The 23,080-nt window shown below is 40.5% G+C and overlaps 1 protein-coding gene across 1 annotated transcript in view; it reads right to left on the bottom strand.

Moving 5' to 3' along the window:
* LOC104528042 (probable JmjC domain-containing histone demethylation protein 2C) overlaps nucleotides 1-23,080 on the bottom strand; it is a gene marked incomplete at its 3' end in the record, with an annotated part of 55,839 nt that overhangs the window by 10,736 nt on the left and 22,023 nt on the right. Inside the window, 16 exon segments of the mRNA XM_010171932.2 lie at nucleotides 167-335; nucleotides 704-982; nucleotides 1,430-1,644; nucleotides 2,123-2,336; nucleotides 2,518-2,645; nucleotides 3,981-4,070; nucleotides 6,903-7,055; nucleotides 8,055-8,269; nucleotides 9,892-10,093; nucleotides 13,041-15,250; nucleotides 15,583-15,755; nucleotides 18,869-20,190; nucleotides 20,193-20,540; nucleotides 20,628-20,814; nucleotides 20,932-21,075; nucleotides 22,022-22,146. Of these exon segments, the coding sequence (XP_010170234.2) occupies nucleotides 167-335; nucleotides 704-982; nucleotides 1,430-1,644; nucleotides 2,123-2,336; nucleotides 2,518-2,645; nucleotides 3,981-4,070; nucleotides 6,903-7,055; nucleotides 8,055-8,269; nucleotides 9,892-10,093; nucleotides 13,041-15,250; nucleotides 15,583-15,755; nucleotides 18,869-20,190; nucleotides 20,193-20,540; nucleotides 20,628-20,814; nucleotides 20,932-21,075; nucleotides 22,022-22,146 (6,174 nt within the window).

Below are 23,080 nucleotides of genomic sequence, written 5' to 3'. Positions count from 1 at the left end.
ACAAACCACAAGTTTCCATTGGTCTCTGGAAACAGATCACCTAGAGTTTTCTTTTTGAATTCAAGTTTCTTCAAAGCCTCAAGATCCATAAAGAATATTTTTAACTGCAGTTTCTAACACTAACCAAGTTCAGAATCAATGGAATAATACATTTAAAGTAACGTACTTGAAACATCTTCAAAACCATCCCAGAACTCCTTGACATTGGTGTTTGAAATAATACTGTCTTTGCAATTCAAGATATCAGCTTGCTGGTTTCCAAAATCTAGACTAATTGACTCAGCTTTCCACAGGCTGAAGTTCATTTTCTTATGCATACCAGACACTAAAACAGGCTGTAAAAAATAAAATAAAATAAATCAATACTTATCCTTTTGGAAGTAAACACCTCCTTCAATTAAAACAGAATACAAATGCATTCGAAACACACGCTCTACTGAGCTGCTAACACTTCCTCCAACAGCAACCATACCCAAGATGTCACACGCACATCTTCTCAAAATTTGAATCTCCATAACAGTGATTAGTTATTATCAGTAGTTAACTGAAGCTTAAGGTTCATATGCGCGCTATACCTGACAAGCTTTTGCCCACTGCTAACAATACATTTTCAAACATGGAGTTCAGCAAATTTGTCCTTTAACACCACTCCCCCAGAGTTCATACTGAGGTCACATCATAGACCGACCAGCTCAATACCTACCCTTCCTTGTTTCCAGCACTCTTTGAAGAGCTTCCAGTTGTTGTTGTTTTTATGGTCTCTGAGCCACAAAACATGCTTATCACAGATCCACGAATACTGAATATCACTGTACAGTTTACTGCAGTCATCCTGAATACATTTTTTGTCGTCCTTTGGCTCATCTTTTATTTCAGATTTTACATTTATCTTTGGTGCTCTATTTGGTGGAATCTTGTTTTCTACTACTGAAGCAATTATGTCATCAAGAATGTTTGGCATAGTCCTTCCACTCTTGCCAGTCTATTAGAAAACAAACAAATGTAGGCTTAAACAATGTAAAAGCAAATAAAGTTAATGCAAATCCTTTTGCAGGAGAATGACAAGATTTCATTACCACTTACAAGCTTGCAGTTATCTACTTACTTCGTAGAAAACTGCATGCATTCTTACATGGAAGAAGTTAGAAATACATATTTATTACAAAACTCAATATATTGGAATCTTCCTTTACTGTGTCAGATTAAGGCTTTATCTAACTTAATGGACATTTTCTTCAGAGTACATATCAATTATCACTCTCTATGTATATAAATAAAATGTTAATGCAAATGTGTGCGTGTGCATATAAAGTCTTAATTAGAAATGACTATTTAAAGCAATACAGCTATCAGACTGCTGTAACTACAATGTACCAAAACAAATGAGATTTTCAGATCCTGATGTAAAACGTATCTTGTAAACACTTACCGCTGTTCCTGTAGAGTAAACGGGAGCAAAAGCAATACCAGCATCTGTAGAACCTAGACGCAATTTGCCTGCTGTTGTAGTTAATAAATCTCGTAAGGTTGAGCCCTGCTCGTTGTTCTGGGATGCAGCAGGGGAGCTTTTACAGTTTTGGGACTCCAAATTATCCTGGTCTTTCTCTTCCTTTGAATGTTTTCCAGAAGGACATTCTTTGTTCTCTAAAATAAAAATAATCATTGGAAGTTTACACTGTTGTATCACAATGCAGACATAGGAACAGCACCAGTATCCTGCACTTTATCGTGGTGGTAATATACTGTAGCACTGGCACTTTATTCACCTGAAAACACACCAGAGGATGAACTAGATCCTTCAAAATGCAGTCAAACAGTGTGACCATGAAAAGGCCTTCCTCAGCATCTCAGGCATGCAGCTGAGTGAGTACCTGTCACAAATGAGAGATGCTGCAGCTGGAAATACTGCTGCAGTACACATACATTCCACTAGTGGCTCTTCTGGTAACAGATTCTGATGCCACCAGGAGAAGGCATGGCAATTTCAAGACTAAAATTAAGGGGGAAAAGAACACAATCTTTTCTTTTTCTTGAACAGAAAACTGTGATTTTTTTCTTATTAATTCAATTACGTATCACTGCCCAAAGTCACGGACATGATATGATAATTTCAAACACCTACCTTTCTTTTCTTCTCTGGCTTTCTGCTCTGCAAGATCAGCTAACCAGTGCAGTGGTGACTGGGATTCAGGCGGTGTTAACTTGCTGTCTGTGCTTACGTCACTCCTTGGACTTGAATTACCATTTGTCTCGGACTTTTGAGGAGTATTCTGCTGTTGAGACTCAGGCATGCACAGAGAAATTTTATTACTGTGGTTAAGGACATTCTGCAAAACCTGTAAAGAACAAATTTATATTTAAGCATTTAACTTTGCTTTAATGTATTTCAAAGACAAGGCTAGCATTTAACCATCGTATATACAAATTAAAATGCAACTGGTGCTATTCAAATATAAAAAACCACAAGAATCGTAACATCTGAACAAACTACGATGTATACACACATTTTAGACTCACCTGAGACACACCATTCATTGCAGGGAGCTTGCCAGCTTGTGTGCTCTGCTTGCTGGTGCACTGACAATGGGATTTAATTTCAAATTTTTCTCTAATATTGTGCATAGCATCTAGAAGGTCTGTCAAAACTAGAAGACAATTAAGAAGAAAACCATCAGCAGTTCTCAATCATTTTGTGACTCTCTTTACTATACACACACCGTGATGTTAAAATGCTATCTCCAAACGTTTTTAAAATTTAAACTATTAAGAGTGATGAATCTAACTCAAAAATACTCCAAAAAGCTTGTGCATAAAACAACAAGGTCTTTAATCAGGTAATTGCACACTACTCTTCTGAATATTCTAACCTTCACTCTGCATTCCCATTGCATGGCACACACCAAGCAAGCCAGTAATGTGTTATTCACTCCTCACTGTTCAATGGCTTCACCACTGCTTCATTTAATAAAACTGTCAAACTACAGACTGAAGTGAACCATGTCTTGACAAAAAAATTAGTATGTGATCAGGTAATTTAAGCTGTTTGGTAATGGGTACGCACAGACGAACAAAACTGAGGTTATGTAGGCAGTCTTCACTGTGCTGTTTCCAGATGAGAAGTTCACTTCACAGTTTGAAATTAAAACCAGTTTCAGTCTGGAACCTGTTCTGGGGAATGTCACTATTTGAATTTATTATGGATTCTAACCAACCTTCCTTTCTACCTGAACTAACATGCAACAACCCAGAAAATACTGACTGGGACTGTACTTCCAGCTTAAAATAACTTGGGAATTTACTTAACAAGTTTAAGGGCACATTTGAGTTTTCTATTCTCTGGTCTGCATCAATGCTGCCAGAGATCACAAGCTGCATTAATGACAACAACCACACCTATTTTCTTCATAAAATTTACTTGGTTGTAAGAAAAATTCTAAATTTAGCTGGCTTTAGGACTACTGCTTAGTTTTTCATTTATCACAAGCTCTTTCACTGTGTTTTGCTTCAAGATGCTCAATCAAATGTCCAACCGAAACGACACAGAAGTTTCTTCTTTTTCGGGTGAGCGTGGTGGACATAAAATAGTGAAAAAAAAAAAAAAAAATCTCCTCATAATGCTCCTCAGCAGTACTATTTTTAAGATTTTCCTTTAACAGCTAAGGTCAGATTTATTAAGTACATTCTGGCTGTTTTATTCTGCTCTGAAAAGGTACAAAACAGTCACAACAAACACCTTGAATTTCTTCACTGCCTGTCCCCAAAACCCCCTCAGAGATCTGTCAGCATACTCCTCTTTCTCTCTTCATCATCTGTGCTCCCTGCTGTTAACTGCCCAGAATCACTTGCCCTCCTGCCATGATTTGACACAATTTGCAGGTTTTTAAATGGAAAAAATTAGGATTTTCAAGAAACAAATCTACCCTCTCTTCACAGAAAGACCTGGGAAAAAACACATCCTGCTTGTTCAGAGGTGGTCTTACCAGAGCCTGGAATAATCTGTGTTGGCATCAGGTGTTTGTGATCATGAGGTTGTCCCTTCACACACTTCATCCAGGCATACAATTCCTTATCTGCAAAATAACGTGGCCAGTTGTTTTGTTTTCCTTTACTTACAGTAGTATACAGACAGCACTAACTGGATTTTAGTTAGAAATAGTTTTCTACACATACAAGTCTTCTGTGCTAGTACCCTGCATGACAAAGATTTGCATACAACAGCTACTTTTCACAATAAGGAAAAGAATAGAGTGTTTTAACAATGCTGAAATCTGAATAGCCCCATCTGTAACTCAGAGCCTCGCCAATAACCTCAAAGCTTCAAAGTATATTCCCTTCATTACATTTAGCAAGTTGCCAACTAGCATAAGCCAAAATCCTGTACAGTTGTTACTGAGGCAGTGAGACTCCCTCAATGAATGGTAACATGGAAAAGAGACACAATTAGGCTGTAACTGTATGGTTAATTTAATTGGACACAATCCACATGCCAACTGAAAGCGGCTGTCTTCAACCAGAGAGGGCCAAAAAAGCCAAAACATTTAACCAAATCAATTCTCTGATTTGGCCTACCATGCAGCTGCACCAATGCTACTGGCAGCACAAAGGAGAGGGAAGTTGTGTGTGTCACGGACTTGTGTCAGATTAAAGCAAACATGAAACCGCAAGACTGTAAGTTACTGGTTGAAAATTGTTTGTGGCAGCAGAGAGGGTCTAACTGGTAGGGGAGAAAGGCTTTCTATAAGGTTTCAGGAAGACTGTCCCCGACAGAGAAATATGCGACATAAAGACAAGACAGAGGAAGAATGAGAGCAAAAAATGTCTGGCCAAGCAACTGGTCACTGATTTGCTATGTGATTTTGGGGCAGAAATAGGAATGCAAGTTCTCTCTTTACCCCCAGACTTGTAGCCTATCCACTGAACTACTAGATTTAAGAGGCTCTTCAAAACTTTCTACTAGTTTGCTCAGCTCTAGCAATTTAAATTAAGGAGTACACTAAAGAAAGCATTTAGCACATTTAAAGCATTATTTTCTTACACTCTAATAGATACATAATGTACCATACGTTATTTTCAGATAAATATTAGATTTGTTAGCTATTTTGTAGTTTCTGTAACTCCAAAAACATTTAAAAAAATATATAACTGGTCACAAACATAAATCAAATTAGAAAAACCCAAAATAGCATATATCTACTTAACATACTTTATCACTGAAATGCCGTAACATGGCATTCCACTTGATGGTGCCATGATCTGTCTGAAGGGAACAATGCATGCAAATTCATTCATTCATGTAGTAATGAGGTAAGTCATTGATAAATATTTGACTATGGAATATTTAAACCTCCTGAAGCAGAGGGAAACCAGTGTATTCTCCATTACATTTAGCAACTGTAAAAACAACTACTGGTTCCAGGAAAAATGGTGTAATGAAGTGCTATTATATAGAGATGGGTGGGTGGTTCTGAACTTTGTAAGAGAGTGCCAAAGGAGAGACAAGAGTTCACACAAATCCTACAGCCTCATTAGAAATAAAGCCACAGATAGGGAATCCACCAGACTTCTGCTTCTGCGTGTAATGTTGTGATAAACAGTAAGGAGAAAGTCTTCCCTGTTAGAAGACTGAAAAGAAGCCTGCTTCTGTATACTGCTTTTTTAAGCTTCAAAGACATTTTACTAAAATTTTCCTGGCTGGTTAACACGCACACTATAAAAAGCCTGTGACTGCACGTTCCCACTAGGGTAAATAAGGTTCGGCGTACATCCCAAGACACGTCAGATGGATGCACATACAGACCTAAGCCAGTTAAGAGCTGCTGAAGCAGCCTCCAATATTAAAGCATTAATGTCTGTTCCTGGTGTTGGAAAACACCAGCGTTAGTTCCCTAGAAATTTCAGGCTTTGATGGAAGTCTCTGGGAACATCCTATAACCGCAGCGTAGGAGGCCTCTCACTGCAATCCAAGGACAAAGTGGACGAGTCTCTCAATTTATCAAAGATCTGCCATCTAACCATTAAACTTTATTTTACTAACATTTCACATCTGTGACATTATGCTGCTATGACAAACGTGGAAAAGCTTTTCAAAACAGCATTATACTTGAATCAGTTCCTGGCACAGTGTTTGACTGCAGGACTGTGCCAGGGCACAATGCCTGCCACCCGGGGGAAGAAAGTCCTTTCCAACAAGCAGCCTGAGCACCAATGTCACAGCTGAGGGCTGAATGACCAGATCAATCTTCCAAGCCATTCCTCCTTTCAATTGCAACCAGGCTGGGTCACTCAGAAATCACAGGTTTGCAAGTCAGTCCTGTTACACTTCACTACACTAAAGTAGACATTTCCATTAAAGCACGGGAATTAGATTAAACTGAGCACGTGTGCAGGGCGCTGGTTTGTGAAACTTCCATTAACATTCATTTTAAATACTATGTGAAGGCTTTTTCTCCATCTCTTTCTTTTTTTATTTAAAAAGCAGGCTGTTAAGTCAAGATGACAAACCATGTACTTCTGAAGGGAGGACTCCAGAGAGCACTCAAATCAAGGCAAGTCTCAACAGCAATGAGTTACCATAAAGCAGGGAGGTGTAATGGAGTGCCAGTCTCACAGCTGAAGAACAAGATTTAACCTTGAGGGGCAAGGCACAAGCAATCCGAGACAATCCACACAGAAAGACTGAAAAGTGGACAAAGACCTAAAGTAGCCCCCACAGCAGTTTCTTTCTGAATGACTGATTCTACATCTACCGACAAAAAAGGAGGCGAAAAAGATCTAAGAGAAACCAAAACACACAAGCAGAAATTTAATGCTTTACAGAAAGGGGGTTACACTAGTGGATCAGTAGCTCTACAACAAATGAGAATAAACAGCCTATACAATACTCCAGTTTATAAAGAACTGACCTCTGGAACTTTTTCTTTCCTTTGCCTTGTAACAATCTAGGCAGACCACAAATCCACATTTTTGGCAGACCCAATGAATGTTAAATAATGTGGCTTCACATGCATCACACATCTCACGGACTCCTCTCACTGCTCTCTTCCATGCAATTTTGGCTGAAATACAAAACAAGCACAATAGAAGGACTGAAGTTTAAATGCAAAGAACAGAATGAACAGTCTTTATAGATGAAGTATTTGTAATTTTCCCCTTATATGCAACTGGGTGGAGGGGGAGGGAAGTGATTCTTCATAAACAGACCATCAACATCTATCCTTTAGATGAATTACACAGCATCCCCATCGATAGTACTATTGATACACTATAAAGAAAATAAAGCATCCAAAAAACATAGACTAAAGTAATACAGAGAGAATATTCCTGCTCAACATGAGTGGGTTGCAAGTACGAAGAACAACTTCTTTAATAGATACTTTTAACCTCATGCAATTAAGAGAGCCAGGTTTTTCACCTGACTGCCTGTGGGACATGTTTAATCTCAAGGGCAGACAAAGTGGTGAGTTGGATGGCTAAGGGGAGGGCGGTCCCTGTCCTGGAGACCTGGCTAGCATTTCTGCTTTCTGCCCCAACTGCTCCTCGTATTGCCTGGAATTATTGGAGCCAGCAGCCCACTTCCAGCCTGTGCCCATCTGCTGTGGGCCAGAAGGATGGACTAACCGTGGCTTTGGTGGGGAGGAGGCGATGGCGTTAGCACATGCTCCATGGGGCCCATGCTGTCACATTATTCCCCTTTGTTTTGAGGAGACACATCAGAAACACAACATCTGTTGGCAGGAGTCAGTACCTGGCTCGCTGCAGGCCTTGGCTGCTCTGGCTGGAGAGCTGGAGGCCAAGCTGGGAACCGAGGCTGCTCCAATCCCAACAGCAGCCTGGCCCAGGCCCAGCACAGCCACCAGTGCAGGGAGGGGGAATGGGTTGGCCCACTGAGGAAGGTCCCTGGCCCTTCTTGACATACTCTCTTACAAAACAGCCTAGGAAAATCCAAGCTGACAGTCCAGTGGAGTAAGCTACTCAAAAGGAAGCAATGGGCCATGATGAACGCAAACACTTGAGAAAAACTGCAGAACACTCGAGAGGATTTGAGATGTCCTTACCATCTTTCTTCACCCAAGACATGGCTGTTTTCTCAGATGTTACTAACTGACAAAATTTATCACCTATGATATCTAGAATGTATTTAGAAGTTTCTAGGTCCAGTTCATCATCTTCATAGTTTTCATGTGTCCATAAACTCAGTGCTTCATCATCATATTGATCAGGAGAAGAAAAACCGTCTATCCTAACCACTCCATTCTTACTAAAAGATAACCTAAAAATGAAAAGATAGTTTAACTGCATATTATCATTATATTCTGTGACTTACAGTTTACTATAAATCCTACTGCCACATATGGTTTTAAAGCAAACAGTAAGGAAGCATGAAAAATAAAACTAATTTTTAGGCACTTTTCGCATTCAATTTACTCATCATTATCTCTCTGTAACATTTATTATTGCTTTGAAATTGCAGACAGGAAAAATTTGGGGGGCTTTTTTTGTTCCTTTTTTTTTTTTTTGACAAAGTTTGGTTCCACTTTTATCTCACCTTTAATTTTTGGAGTGTCTGACTGCGATCACTCGGTCTGACTTATAGATCTTTCTATCCTCCTGCTCTCATAGTCAGAAAACAGGAGTTCATACACTACATTTAAGTATTCCTAGGCAGAACAAATCTCTAATGCAAGGTAACATTTTTATATCTACTAATTTCTGACCTTTAGGCTTTCCTGTTATCCTACCCAATACCATTCCACTAACCCTGCCTATATTTAGCCCATTTTACAGCAGTAACAATTATTCCGTCTTGTATAATACAAGATAATTCATTATACTCACGCGATTATTGTAATAGTTAAAGATAAATTAAGGAATTTTACTGCAACACATGATCAAAAATTATACTTAGATATGTATTTAATGAACGAGAAATGATGAATTTTCAGTTACAATAATAACTTCCAACAGCAGTGCAAACTTCATCTACAATTCAAGTTCTACTATCTAAACACAATGAAAATAATTGAACTGCTGTAAAGTTTACCACAATATATTAAAAACATTCAAACTTTTATATTCCGTATTTTAAAATGTTGGTAACACTTTATCACTTAAGTTCTCTCCCTTATACAGGAGAAAAAACCCCAAACTGACACTGCTACATTAGGAAGCAAATATTCTTATGCAGAAGGTATGCCGAGTTCAACCTTGAAATTATTCCTGTAGGACTACCAAGTCTTGTACGTAAAACTTCATTATGAAAAATTAAACCAAATCTAGGGAACAACTTCCTCTCCAAAACAAGCAGGATATATACTGACAGCACAGCCCACATGCAAATTAAAGCTGTTTTGTTCTGTCTTGATAGCTGTGCCACCTGCACCACGTATGCTATGCTGCATCCTGGGAAATTTCCTTCACGATTTGTGAGTTTTCCTTGATTGGCCATTAATTGTGAAAAAGGAGGTCACAACTCATCTGTCCTCAGGAAACCTTGAGCAGCATTCCCACCATATACTGGCATAAGAACAATTAGGAGAGTAAGTGCAACTCTGCGGTTGTACAACTTGTCCAGAATAACTGAAGCTTGCCTTTTGAAAAGCCCACTTCAAATGTCAGACACCTGTGTAATGGTGATGTGCCCTATTTTCTGCTTGCCTAAGGTACACTGGGCAGCTGCTCTGATGCCTTTGCTATAAAGCTTTACACAGCAATGAAGTCAATCCACAAAAGAAATAAGAAATACAAAGGTAAATACTGCTGAATTAGGTGGTGTCTTTTATCAGACTGACTGAGACAGAAAAATCAGACAAGCTTTTAAGCATGCCAAGTCCTTTGTCAGTATCATTTCTGAAAATTAAAACACCACATTATCAGGAAAATAGTTGTACTTACCGCCGAAAGTAGTAAAATCTACAAAATACTGGTGAGTGAGTTGGTTCTTCTCCTTTCTTACTCCTTATTAACCTACATTCTCTGCATTTTTGCAAATTTGGTCCTATTTCAGAGCAAGAATCATCCTGCAAAAAGGACTCTCCTGTTTGCTTCAGCTTCTTTACTTTGCGCCAGTCTTTTAACACTGAGCGAGGTATACCAGCTGCAAAAGTAAGGAGAGTTTTAGATGAGGTTTTGGCAGCCCTTATTCACAGAACCCAGTCAGGTCAGACAGCATTCAACATTTCTGAAAGGACATTTGTTACCTGCCTATTTCATTATTAGCTCAATTTGCCCGCCTGTCAGCACCGAAGTTCAAAAAGCATAGCTACTAATTAGACTTACACAGGCAGGAGCACAGTGAACTACCTGCTGAGCTACCAGGAATACCTAGGATGCTGTATTTTTTTCTTATAATGTTCATCAAGTATTCCACTAAACCCCATCTTCAGAATCTCATTCTTACAAAACAAGCAAAGAAATACAATACCCCAAGAAATAAAGGTTGGAATTCTGTTTCAAGTGAAGTTGTATGCAAAAAAGACAACAATTTCATGAATGAAAATAGAGCTAAAAAAAAAATTAAAAATCCTATTTCTTCAAAATTTGTTTGCTGAGGGTTACAGATACGATTACAGAAGAGCAGCTCTATTCACATGCAGCTCATCTGAACTTAATGTAAAATATCCAGCATAAAGAAGAACAGAAACCATTTACTCTGTCAAAGTTTGCTGGCTGTGCAAGGCTAAGCAGTACAATTCTATTTCTGATATGAAAGTCAGCAGAGCTGACACTGAGTAACATGAGGAGCAAATCTATTAAGTAACAAATGCAGTTTTCACAGACATATTTTGGAATTGAACCCTGTTCTTATTTAACCAGGCTTTCATTCTAATGACTTTTAAAAGTGGCACTAGTTTTATCTGCAGATAGACAAGTACCTGTCTTTTCATCTATCACTACTCTTCAAAGTTCATGTCCTGTAAAACAGGGACCTGATGTAGGACAATAGAGAGGTCAGGCTGCTCACTTCAGACTTGGTACCTGGGTTCAGGACTATGTTTTGTCAGAGATGACTTGTGCAAACTTCGCAAGTGACAGTCTGCCTACGCCTCAGTTCATGGCCTACAAAACGAACTCCCTTCTCATCCAAGGAGCATGATGGTAACTGGATTAAAACTTGAGAGTAGAAAAGGCTAAAGCAGAGGTTTGCTAGTCCATAACGATGTCTTCTGACTTGGAACCAGGGATCCTGGGTGTCATCTGTGAGCTGCTAGACTTCAAGCTCTGTGGGCAGGAACTTGGAAGACTCCCAGCGCTTGCAGGACTGTAAAATGCCCTGCTTTGCAGGAGGGAGCCTTGCAGCCTGGAGCTCTGAGCGCTCTGGCTAGCACACAGGCTCCCGGGGCTTTCCGAAATGGCATTGGGACAAAGCAGTTTTCAATCCTGGCAGTATCCAGATACCACCCACGTTGTAAAACTGCCACCAAGCCGCAGATCCTGAAGCACAGTTCTCTTCAGCCAGCTACTGGGAACCCAGGCAGCTGTCCCTGTTCTTGCCTGAAAGCTCCTCAAGGTTGACTCTTTTTGTATAAACCTCTGTGGAAAGTCCTTTTCATAAGAAAAATCTCTGACCATCTCTCACTCAGAAATTGTACTGACGTGCCACCAAGACAAACTGACAGGAGTATCAGAAGTGTTCATCTATGTAATGAGTCAAGTAGGAGAAACAGACATGAAGACCTCAGGTCTATTAAGATTTTGAGAGAGGCTGGCAAGCACTAGAAGCTGCTACCATGGGACAGGCTGTGACTCACAACTCCTACCCATTTCCTGACCTAAGTTCCATGAAACAGTTCCATATTGTATTATCATATAGCACTTTTATACTCAGGTACTGCTAGCCAAAAGAAGAAGTGACTGCCTTCCGTTAACTTAGGTAAGCAACCCTTCTACAACAAACACGCAAAAAAAACCCAAACAACAAACCTTTTGCAACAATACAAAGGCTATAAAGACCTAACATGTTACATGTATATATTTATAGCTCACTTTAAGAAGAGAATCCAAGAAACACGTTATAGGCATGTTCTCCTTGATCCTCCCTTTTTGAAAGGGTGGTGAGAGGGGGAAGGAAGTAATGCTACTATCACTGGACCCAAGCCAGAATACCTCAGACAGACTGCAACCCTTCCAGTACCAGTACAACTCTGGGATCAAGTACTCTCAGATATCACAAGAGTAACTTTATACACTAGGCAGTGTAAAGCCAGAGAATGTAATTATAGGAAGCAGTACTCATTTTCTTACTATTTGTACTTTAAAATTATTGCAAAAAGTAATTTAATGGTAGACATTCTCATACTCAACAGAACAAAGACAAAAGAACAGTCCTTGGAGAAGAATAAATTGGGATAAAAAATAAGTTCTTAAATAAAATCCCTCATGTTGGCAGACTAGTTTCTCTTTTCAGATAAATCTAGTTACAATCTGCTACATGCTATAGCATCAGGGAAACACAAATTTCAATGTAAATGTAAATGTCTTTATTCCTTAAACAAGGGGAATGTTAACACCACGTAATACACATGCTAGTTAGGAGTGTGAAATGACTCTCCCTCAAACCTTTCATTAAATTAACCAAATCATAACAGAGTGGCATCAGGCTCTCAAGGAACTGCCTCTGGCTTCCTGATCAAAGGATGAATTAAAGTTCAACAACAGAGAATCACTCCCTCCAGTAGCGCTCTAAAAATAAATGCATTAGATTATTTTTTTCTAAAAATATATATATATACACACACACATCTCAATCCAAGTGGCACAACTACACACACCAGTCTGTTAAATTCTGATGCAGAGCATAAACCAGCTAGTTTACTGATTATTTTTAGGCCAAGAACCAGTTTGTTAACACATATATCCAAAATGCTGAATTTCTTAAATCAGGATATTTCAAATGGCCTCAAGACAGATAAATCTGGACCTACTCATTTATACAAGCATGCTTTTTAACTCTTCTCCCAGCTATTGCGCATAACAAACCCTCCAGGATTAACAGTTAGACTTCACTTTGGTGTCTCTCTTCCAAATCAGATTAATATACTCACTGCTGTTACTGCCGCTCTGTAACTTCAGCTTGCTTTTTTCTTTGGCACTCCTGCTAAGAACACCATTCGGTTTTACTTCTTCCTCCGTATCACCCTTTTTTTTCTGCAAATCATTTTGTTTCTTTTTGTAGGTTGGCTTGGGCTGCCGTTTAGTCCTTTGCTCTGACTTGCTCTCACTTTCATCAGAGTCTCCACTTTCAGAGCCAGACTCGTAAGTTCGTTTTGCTTTTCTCCTAGGGTGCTTATCTTCCTTCACAAACTTATCTGCCAAGATTTTACTATCTATGTTATTTTGGAAATCATTTGATGTAGAAGCTATTAAATTGACAGAACATGGCTTAATAATTTCTGAAACACTGTTCCCTGAATTCTCTTTTTTATTAGTGTTTTTATCTTCCTCCGAGTGTCTTGTTAGCCAAGCCTTTTTCAGTTTAGTGTGGTAGTTTGGCTGACTCGTCTGGGAAGTTTGCCCACTGCCTACAGAGTTCACTTTGTTTATTGTATTACAGATGATAGCACTGTCTAGGGAGAGAGACGTTGAAAATGTCTGATTTTTCACAGAGTTGGACTCGGTCTCACTGGTGTTACTACTTTTAAACTGAGCTGCAGCCAAGGCTGCCTTGTGCTTTTTCAAATGGACAAAATCGGTGGAGGTGGAGAATCCCGAGCTGGGCTGAGCAGCGCTGCCTGTCTTGCCAGCGGCGGGTGGAACCGGTGCTGGAGTGCTGACCTTGCATTCCTGGGTCTGCGCCACCGCCTGACTAGCTGCTCTCGAGGCAGTACACTCCAGTGGCGTGCAGGCCAAGACCGTGCTCGATAAGGAGTAAGTCACTTCTGAACTGCCCCAGCTTGACACGCTGGTAGTTGTTGCTGCTGATGTGGTGACATCCGTTTTGGTACTGCAGATCATAGTTGTGGTAGGGGTGACAGCACAAGGAATGCTGCCTTGCGAGACAGCTGGAAATTTCTTTTCATACTGTGTGCGAGCACTGTCTGAGTTCATATTTGGCAGAATGATTCTTCCAGTCTCCCTGGCTTCCGCTGTTTTCAGGCAATCTGCTTGATTTGTCACAGCTGAAGATCTCTCACTAACTCGATCTTTGGAAGCAGACTGCATTACTGGTACGCTATCGTATTTCGTGCTAGAAGGAGGACGCACAATAACAGATGCTGTAGCAGACTGTGACTTTCCACTCATTCTTTCAACGTGCCAATCCACTTTTTCATTATTTGGGGCATTACTGGGCTTCCATATTTCTGATAAATTCTGTTCAGAAGTACCCTTGTAAACAGTCTGAGCTTCCTTAGGCTCAGGTACTAAAGTTGGTGGTTTCTGCAACTCCTGTGTTTTGCCACCACCAGCATTAACGGGTTGAACGGGGGTTAGAGTTGGAGGTGAAAGGTTGCTATAGCTGCTTTCCTTCTTCTCCAGGTTCTGGTGCACAGGGGGGTGAAACACAGGGGCTCTGTGCAAAGCAGGCATACTCCGGAGTGTATTTGCAGATGTGATTGCCAACTGAGTAGGGCTCCTGCTGTCACTTCTAAAAGAATTTACTAAGTGAGACTGCACCGACTGCGAAAGTTGCTCAGGTATCTTGTTTGCAGAGCCTTCGCTCTCTGGTTGGTGCTTAATTAAAGGTGGAGGTTTTGAAAGAGAAGAAATGTAAGAGGGGAGAGACTGGGGACTAGCCGCTGTTGAAGGACAATTAGTTTGCTTATCAACGTATGCACTTGAAGCTTCCTTTGATGGGTACGATCTTGGTGGTTCATTTACTACAGTGCTAGACAGAGTGGTGAAATAGTTACTCTGCGGCAAACTCTGTGGAACCGAATGCTTCATTTTATACAGTTCTGACACAGAGCGTTCAGCGTCTTTGTCATATTTTACTGAATGGCTTTTGGGACTTGAAGATAAGGACGTTACCCTGGAATAGTTCTCCCTCTCTCCCTCCAGTGCCTTTATTTTAGCTGTAAAAGGAGCAACTTCAATACTTTCTTGGAGTATCCGTCTATGTTCTTCTTTGTATTTGCTCAGTCGCTCCCCAGTCTCCTGTGGTGGCCTTGGCAGCTGGTTCAACACTGGATCTGCAAAATGTCTGTGCATATGGCTCTCCTTTGTTGTCTGCGTCCTGCTTTGCTCTAGCTCCGTCTTTACTGGTGCAGTCGTAACGGAACGTAAAGGTTCAATAAACACTTTCCTCTCCTGTTCTCTGTTTGAAAAAGGTTAAGCAGACACAGGTTAGTCTGAACGTAGTGCAACGTGCTAAACAGAAGACCTTGTCTTCCCATGCTCCGAACAAAGTTATATATTAACACAAAATAAACTTTTCTTTATATTAGGTACAATTTTCAAAAGTCTCCAGATGACTCAGGAACTCAAGTACCATTCCAAGTCAACAGGGCAGAGTCTGTTTTGCAGCACACTGACAACCTTTTCTCTATCACAGGCGTCCACATTTACAAATAAGCTAAAAGGAAGCTAGAAGACAACATCAGCTGCCAAAATGTACCCTCTCACACAGAGTTAAAACAGCAAACTTACTCTTTGTGATGCTCTACGATACTTTTGGACAACGGTGGGCTGGAATGTGTTGTCAGTTTGAGAGGCCGAAGGGGATCTGCACTGGATGGTCGCACAGGAATGTGACTCAGTAAACCAAGGCTTTCAGTTGAGGTCACTGGGGTGGGCTGGTGTAACCATGGGCTGGGAGTATTCTGTTAAAACCAACCAAAACAAAAAAAAAAATCAGATTTCAAAATAATCATGGGACCACATGAGTTCCTGTATCAAGTCTTACCAATGATCAGAGTGAAGTAATGTATTTCAGCATCAAATCATGCACAGTCAATAAAATCTAACATTTAAAGTCACTTTTTGACCAACTGGCTCATCTGATCGTACTCCCCCTGGACTTGCAGCATATAAAATACCTTGCGCATTTCAGAAACATTCTTAGAACAGTTAAATTTTCAAGTATTCAGCAAGAATAGTTAATTCCAGAAGAGCATCTCAAGCTCATCAAAATTACCAAACCAATGACAGTCTGACAGCACTTAACTTCAGTTACTAGTAAACAGACCATTAGCTCTTCAACGAATTGGCAAAGTATTCTTTCAAATACTTTAAAAGAAGCATTTCTTTTGAAAGACAAATACGGTTTAGTATTTCTATAAAACAATTTCATCTCCAGCTTGGTAACGAACCTCAATATAAGGGATGGCAGTATCTCTTCCCTGAATAGTTCCTCTCCTCCCCCCAAACAAAATGAGTAAGTATGATAATCCTAATTTATCTGTTTTATTTTGCCGGGCATTTTTATTTGGCATAATTTCATCAGCAGCACACTATTAAAACCATAAATGTACATGCCTGCCATACTTTGCAGCATGGCAAATGCACAGTACACACAGCTTTGTGCTGTGTACATAAATACTCAAAAGGTGGGCAATACCAACCTCCTTGTTTAAACACACTGTCATAGTCTTAATTTGTGAAACTTTTTTAATTGACTACTTGGGTAAGTTTCTATTTTTGTATCTTCTCTGAAACTTGTGTAACAACTCTGCAGAAAAGACCAAGAGCAGTTCTCCATCTTTCTTCCCTTTCCCTCTCTGCTCTTAGACCCGCTTATGAGAAACACATGCGGAGGAGCGGAAAGGCAGGGCACCCTGCCGAAGCACTGCTCAAGTGCTAGGGACAAGCCTGGAAGAAGGGACTGGGACAAGAGTGAGCAGAGCTCTCATGGGCACCCCAAAGCCTCTGGGTGCTCCTCCACCCCTAACTCCCGGCACTGCCCAGAACTTCCTCCCCTCCTCTGCTCCACACCAGTCCATCCCTCTCCTTCTCCCCAGCCTTGGCAACTCCCAGTTGAGGAGTGCTGTAGCAGAAGGGGAGTCAAGAGCTCTAATGATGCAAGCAGCACAGAACAGATTTGAAGGTGCTACAACTTTGAAGTTCTGGTTTCTATACTTTTGAATATTTAAAGCTATCACTTGGGTTTGCACTAACAGTTTTAGTGCACACGTCTTCTAGGCCAGGAGTTCCCACACAGTGGGGAGTTCCCACGAACAGCCTGTAAGTTGTATTCAAGTATTATGCAAAAAAGGCCTGTTACTTTCTCCCTAGAGGAGTGCGAGAACATCTGCTTCAGCACCAAGCACTGCCCAAACAGCTTCATGACTCCACCTGCAACCATCTACGGCCCAGCCCAAAGACAGGAGCTGCCACAGCCACCTGCAGACGGTAGGAAGAGGTAGGCTTGGAGGTACACTCCCTTCAGCACACAGACATGGCTCAGCCCTGAGCAGAGGGTGGCTGCTGCTGTTACAGCTGAAACACAGATCCCTTCCTGTGACTGTGGCATCCATGCAAATCAACTTTGGAAACACCCATTCTGGGTTTCTAAGACGTATTTGAAAAACGCCTCCAGTGCAAGAGCCAGAAGACAAGTCACCACAAGACAACTGCCACATATCAACATAATTAAAAAGCTACGTGCCTCGGTATGCAGGGCTGCATACTTCAGGCAGCCACAGTGAAACCAGAGTCTATCATAAGTTCTTAAAAATGGACTTCAGTATGGGGTGGAGCAGGCAGCAACATGAAAAGATAAATCCACCTATAGTTTTCTCTTAGGCTTTTCTTTTCTGCTGCATTTGACTTTATCACATTTTAGATCAAACTGACTTCATATTACAAGGCCAACTCAAACTGACTGTTTGGGAAAGACTTAGCCACAATGGTTTGGCTTTTCTCAAGAATGAGGCTGGGGAAGAATAGCTTTCCCCACAGTGAAAAATTTAAAAAAATAAATCTTTGTAACCATTTAGGAACTCCAAGCTTTGACGCAAAGGCTTACAGCTTGGCAGAAGGACCACTGTCAGTGACATGCCTTTTGTGGTCCCTGTGAAAATCTGCCCAAATTAGGCCAAGTTGTAAGCCTCTAAAAATCAGTATGCACATGCTCGGTGGAGGTTTGATTGAAGCTGGCAGTAGAGCTCTCCAAAGTTTCTGTCTGCGCTACACATGCTTCATCTTAACACTGTTCCTCTGAGGTGCCTGCAACGAGCGTGCCACATCCCAAGCCTGCAGGAGCCGAGAAAACTTTTCCTGTAATTGCCACGTCTGCCTGCCAAACACCACCACCGCCGCACTGGGCGCTAGGCTGAAAAACACAAACCGTTTCTTCTGAGACTTCAGTGGTTATACTCAGCATACAGACAGAGGAATCGCTCTGACCTGAATACAGAGGAGTAGAAAGCAGATGGGAAGGCAGGGATGTGTGTCAACAGGAACAGAAGGGGAGAAAAAGATACGCCAAGAGAGGGCACACAGATAGGTGTAAAGACAAGAGAAATGAGTGTATAGCACAAGAAAGATTTATACATGCCAGAGTGTTTCTCTTCAGGACTTCCCACTGGATTTAGTACACCTTCCATCTCAGCCTTTCTCCATTATTTAGCAAGCACACATGGAATTTCACAATGAAGATGATTATCCTACTTCTCCTAGTATTTAACGTACACAATGGTTTTCATAGTTTGAGGGAGCAACTATTTACCCTGTGGACTTGAGGTCTCAAACTAGCTGGCTGATCTCGCCTGGTCATAAGCTAAAAACAGACATTTAATCTTTCTTTAAAATACTTAGGAGATCGAGTTCTGAATGTGAAACAGCAGTTACCACTCCTAGTTTTCTGCCTACTCAGAAACCCCACCATCACTGCACACGTGGTGTGATATAAGCTACTGAATCTGCACCTAGGAAACCACTGCTGGGAGACACCGGCCCCAGCTAAATACATCAGTAAGAAACAAGCTCAACTTACCCTTCTCAAGGAAGCCTCCGCGTTAACAGGAGCTTCTGGGTGGACCCATTTGGAGGAGGGCAGACCAAGTCCTGAGTAAGCATGTGTTCCGTTTGGATACTGCCAAATAATTGGATAAAGCCCTAGCTGATTATAGGAAGCAGAAGGATGAGCTTGTCCAAGAAGATGTGGAGACTGGTGTTGTAACATCTGTTGCTGCTGCTGGTGTGCTAATGCCAAATGGCTTAAGCTGCTAGCATGAGCAGTCTCTAGTCGCGGATGGCCACCCAGCAAGGAGGCAGCAGGCACTCCGGGTAACACTGCAGGAAGTAGATGAGGGTGATGAACAGAATGGTGGGATGCGGTACTAAGGGGGTGAGTGTTAATAGCGGACAAGGGAGCCTGAGCTGAAGACCCAGCTAGCAGATGGGATGAGCCAGTTAATGCAGGATGATGAGCGTTTGGATTTAAACAGGTTCGGTGGGATGAGGAATGCAGAGGATAATTATGTTGATGCAAATAAGGTGAAATGTGATTAGTTCCTGTTTCTTGTCCAATCAGAGTGGGGTCCCTGTACACCGTGAAATGTTCATTCTTGTCAATGATAAGAGGGCTTTTAGTAGCTTCTAGAGCACTAACTCTAGCTGGAACTGGATGAAAACTAGACCTAGGCAAATCATGATCAGTTTTATTGGCTGACCTTGTTAATCCAGTAGCATGGCTGTTTTGGGAACTAACCTTAGACTTCACAGTATCGGAAGATTGGGTGAATTTAGGCTTAACATCAGGTGACTTTGTTTTAGGATGATCAACTGAAGCACTAGGTTTTGACTTCACAGAATCAGGGACTGGACTTTGCTTATGCCGTTTACCCTCTTCTGCTAGTGAAGCTACATTTAACGAAGACATAAACGAGCCATACTGCACTTTTTCTTTTTCAGGATTTAAGTGTTCATTTACTGATAACGTTTTTACAACCCCAGGTTGTATCAAATCCGTTTTGTTAACAACACTGCTAACCCAACTTTGATCAGCTTCCTGTTTTCTTCCTTCAAGGAAATTTGCACTTGCAAACTGCTGTTTTGAATCACTGCCGTGAGATTCTATTTTCTGAACGGTTTGTAAACCAAAGGTACTTGCAGCATTATCCTGGCTCTCCTTTTCAGACCTGTTTTCATCAGTAATGTCAACAACACATTTCGGAGTAGGAGGTCTGGGTACAAATTGCTCATTTTTTAATTCCACAGTATGATGTTTTTCTGCATTGCACTCTTGAACATGTGGATCCTTGGCATTCTGCTCATAAGGTGTTGGCTGCTCTGCTGCATGGAGTGAAGATTTTGCTGATCTAAGACGGATGACTTCAGCCTTTCTGTCTCTTCGTGTTTTTTATCCTCTTGTATTTCATCCCATGGAGACCGCCTATCTGTTAGCGCCTGTTCTATTCCCTCAATAGTTTGGGATTTTCCTTCTTCTCCATTTATCTTTGAAGTGTTCTTGCTTTTTAACTCATTTTCCGAATTTTGGTCTGAGGATGAATCTGTTAATCTTTTATTTGAAATTTCTGAGTCACTGCTCTCAGAGTAATCTGAGATATTGTCTGTCCGCAGTCTCTTCATATTTAATTTTTTTTCATCCTCTTCAGGTTTTCTTCTTTTACTAAGGAAATGTTTATTCTTGGTTTTGGGGTTTTCTGTAAAAGATAAAAACATGTCTATCACATTTTCCATCTAATACAGTTTTAAGAAACTCTCCGTCCCTTTCCAATAACTGGTTTTACCTCCTCGACCTATATAATCGTATCTTTCTTCTTTCACCTTCTCTTCATCAGGTATGCTGCTATCAGAGCCTTTCCTCTTATTTGGCCGAGTATTCCTCTGTTGCTGGTGAGAATTCTGTTTTGGTGCTGCAGTTTGGGAATTCATTGCTGGTCTGGGACTATTTGCTTGCGCACGCGTATAATGACCCTAAAAATAATTCAATGATTAACTGACTTAAATGCCATTTTAATTATTGACTTTAAACATGTATTTTAGTATTCACAATATACAAAAATACTTAGGTAAAAAGATAAATGTATCTACGTGGACTGTGTTGCTGTTCTGGTTGGAACGAGAGCGTCGGCGTGAAGTGATGCCAATATTTTCACCTTTCAACAAAGAGTGAACAACATCATCTAGAAAGGTCATCTGAACCATAGAAGGATCAACATTCTGAGGTTCTAACACCTGGTTTATTAAAAACAAGAGGGAAAAAATAATCAGCAGACGTTCAGGCTACACTAGCCAATCTGTGTTTTTTATATCAGTGTTCACCAGCCTACTGAATTCTGACAAGCAGAACTGTCGTATACTCTCAACAAAGGCTGGGAATAGAATAAAATCAAAGCAAATGCATCTTTACATATCACTATAAAATAACTTATTTTTTTAAAAAGAATAAGTACACCACCACCACTTCCTTTCTCCCCTTCAATGACCTGCAAATTTGAAATTAAAAGACACTTAGTTCTTTACCGAGTAATCCTTAAGTAGCAATTACAATATAAAAATATTTTATAAAATGTGTTTAATATACTAGGAAATATACTGCAGAGCACATTACAATATCACTTCCAACAGAAGGAGAGATGTCTGGAGAGAACAACTGTAAGTATGGTGGAATATTACTACCGAGGGATACTTCAGAAAGAAGGAAATGTGAACCAGATCTTTAATCATGTGTCACAAAGTTAAAAAAAAAAAAATTGGGGGAAAATTAATTAGAGCAAATTATGGGTAAGAATGTATTTGAGCATTAGACTAGTCTTAAATTTTTATTGTCACACGTTATTTTGTCAGTCTTTTCAAGGCATTCACTATATTAACACTGAGTCGTTACTCTGGTCTCCTGAAATACAATTCATCACTGCCACTAAAGACACCAGTATTAGTTCTTTTTGTACCATCAACTTCAGAAACACAACTAAAACCCACCACAGTAAATGTAAATTAGGGCTGCAGTAAATGTTTAATTCAATAAATTGTAGAAAGTGGATATTTCAATTGCTTGGAAGAAGTAATTGCTACTGCAGTGCTAAAAGATTTCTGTTGAGAAAAGAAATCCTCAACAGAGCTGACAGGGAAGACTAGTTCTTAAAACTAGATTGCTTCACTAGTCACAAATCAAACTCACCTGGTCATTCATAACAACCATAGTGCGGGTGAAGAGATCATGATGAGTAATGATACCAGTAAACCACTGGGTGGCAGAATCCTGTCTGTACACTCTCACCCTATAACCATTTAAGGAGTACGGACCTTCAGAAGGGGAAGAAATTAAAAAAACAAAACAAAACATTGAGGAATTGAGCAAAACCAAAAAGACGTATAAAAGGGTTTTCCTGTTTTATTTAAGCTTCATAGCAAACATATAGTGCACATGGCATGGACAGCAAACTACATGCAGTTCTGGTACAGCGCTGCCTGTGGATTTTACTCTTACTCAGGAAGACATTTTAAAATGCAAATGGTACATTTAAGTATGCTTTAAAGTCAATTATGCTAACATTTTCAACATACAATTTTCTTATCTAACCAAATCTTTCTGCAGTGATGCTGACAAACGATGGGAAAATTCCTGCCTACAAACAGCAACCATAGAAAAGTAATCTGAAAGGCTAGAAAGTGGCAGCAGCAGGTTATACAGAAGCTATTTAACAGGCTAGTCACATGTCTAGATGCTTTGCTGGCAAAGATTTACATCTTGGTGGTTAGGCTCTGCATCTGCCAAGTCTTTCCCAAAAGTGACCACAGAGCTTCTCTCCATTACAGCAGTTGGAAAGGCAGCTGAGTGATCCCGTCCCTGCTACAGCCACACAGAACATTCAAAAACACACACGCTATGAAGACTTGAGCTCCTATTTTCAGATATATCAACTGCAAAGAAACCCTGCACACTGTCGATCTGCAAAGAGCAGTTTAATTCACCTCCAAAAGCCCACGGGGGTGGGGAGACAGTATGACACGGTACTTATTTTATAGTTGTTTTCAAGAGCTTCAACAATTCCAGTCATGCTCAGTGTCTCACTTGATCATCAAGAACCAAAGTTTCATCCCACTTAAGAGTTCATACAGCATTTTGTATGACCAAGCCACACCGCCACCAACTTCAGTTCCAACTCTGTGGGTTTCGCTACTTCTGCAACCAAACCCCAGGTCAGGATACAGGAACAGAAACAAAACCAGTCAGTGA

The sequence above is a fragment of the Antrostomus carolinensis genome, unplaced genomic scaffold (assembly GCF_000700745.2).
Source record: "Antrostomus carolinensis isolate BGI_N321 unplaced genomic scaffold, ASM70074v2 scaffold49237, whole genome shotgun sequence".
Taxonomy (NCBI): Eukaryota; Metazoa; Chordata; class Aves; order Caprimulgiformes; family Caprimulgidae; genus Antrostomus; species Antrostomus carolinensis.
This window is presented reverse-complemented; position numbering and strand designations above follow the sequence as displayed.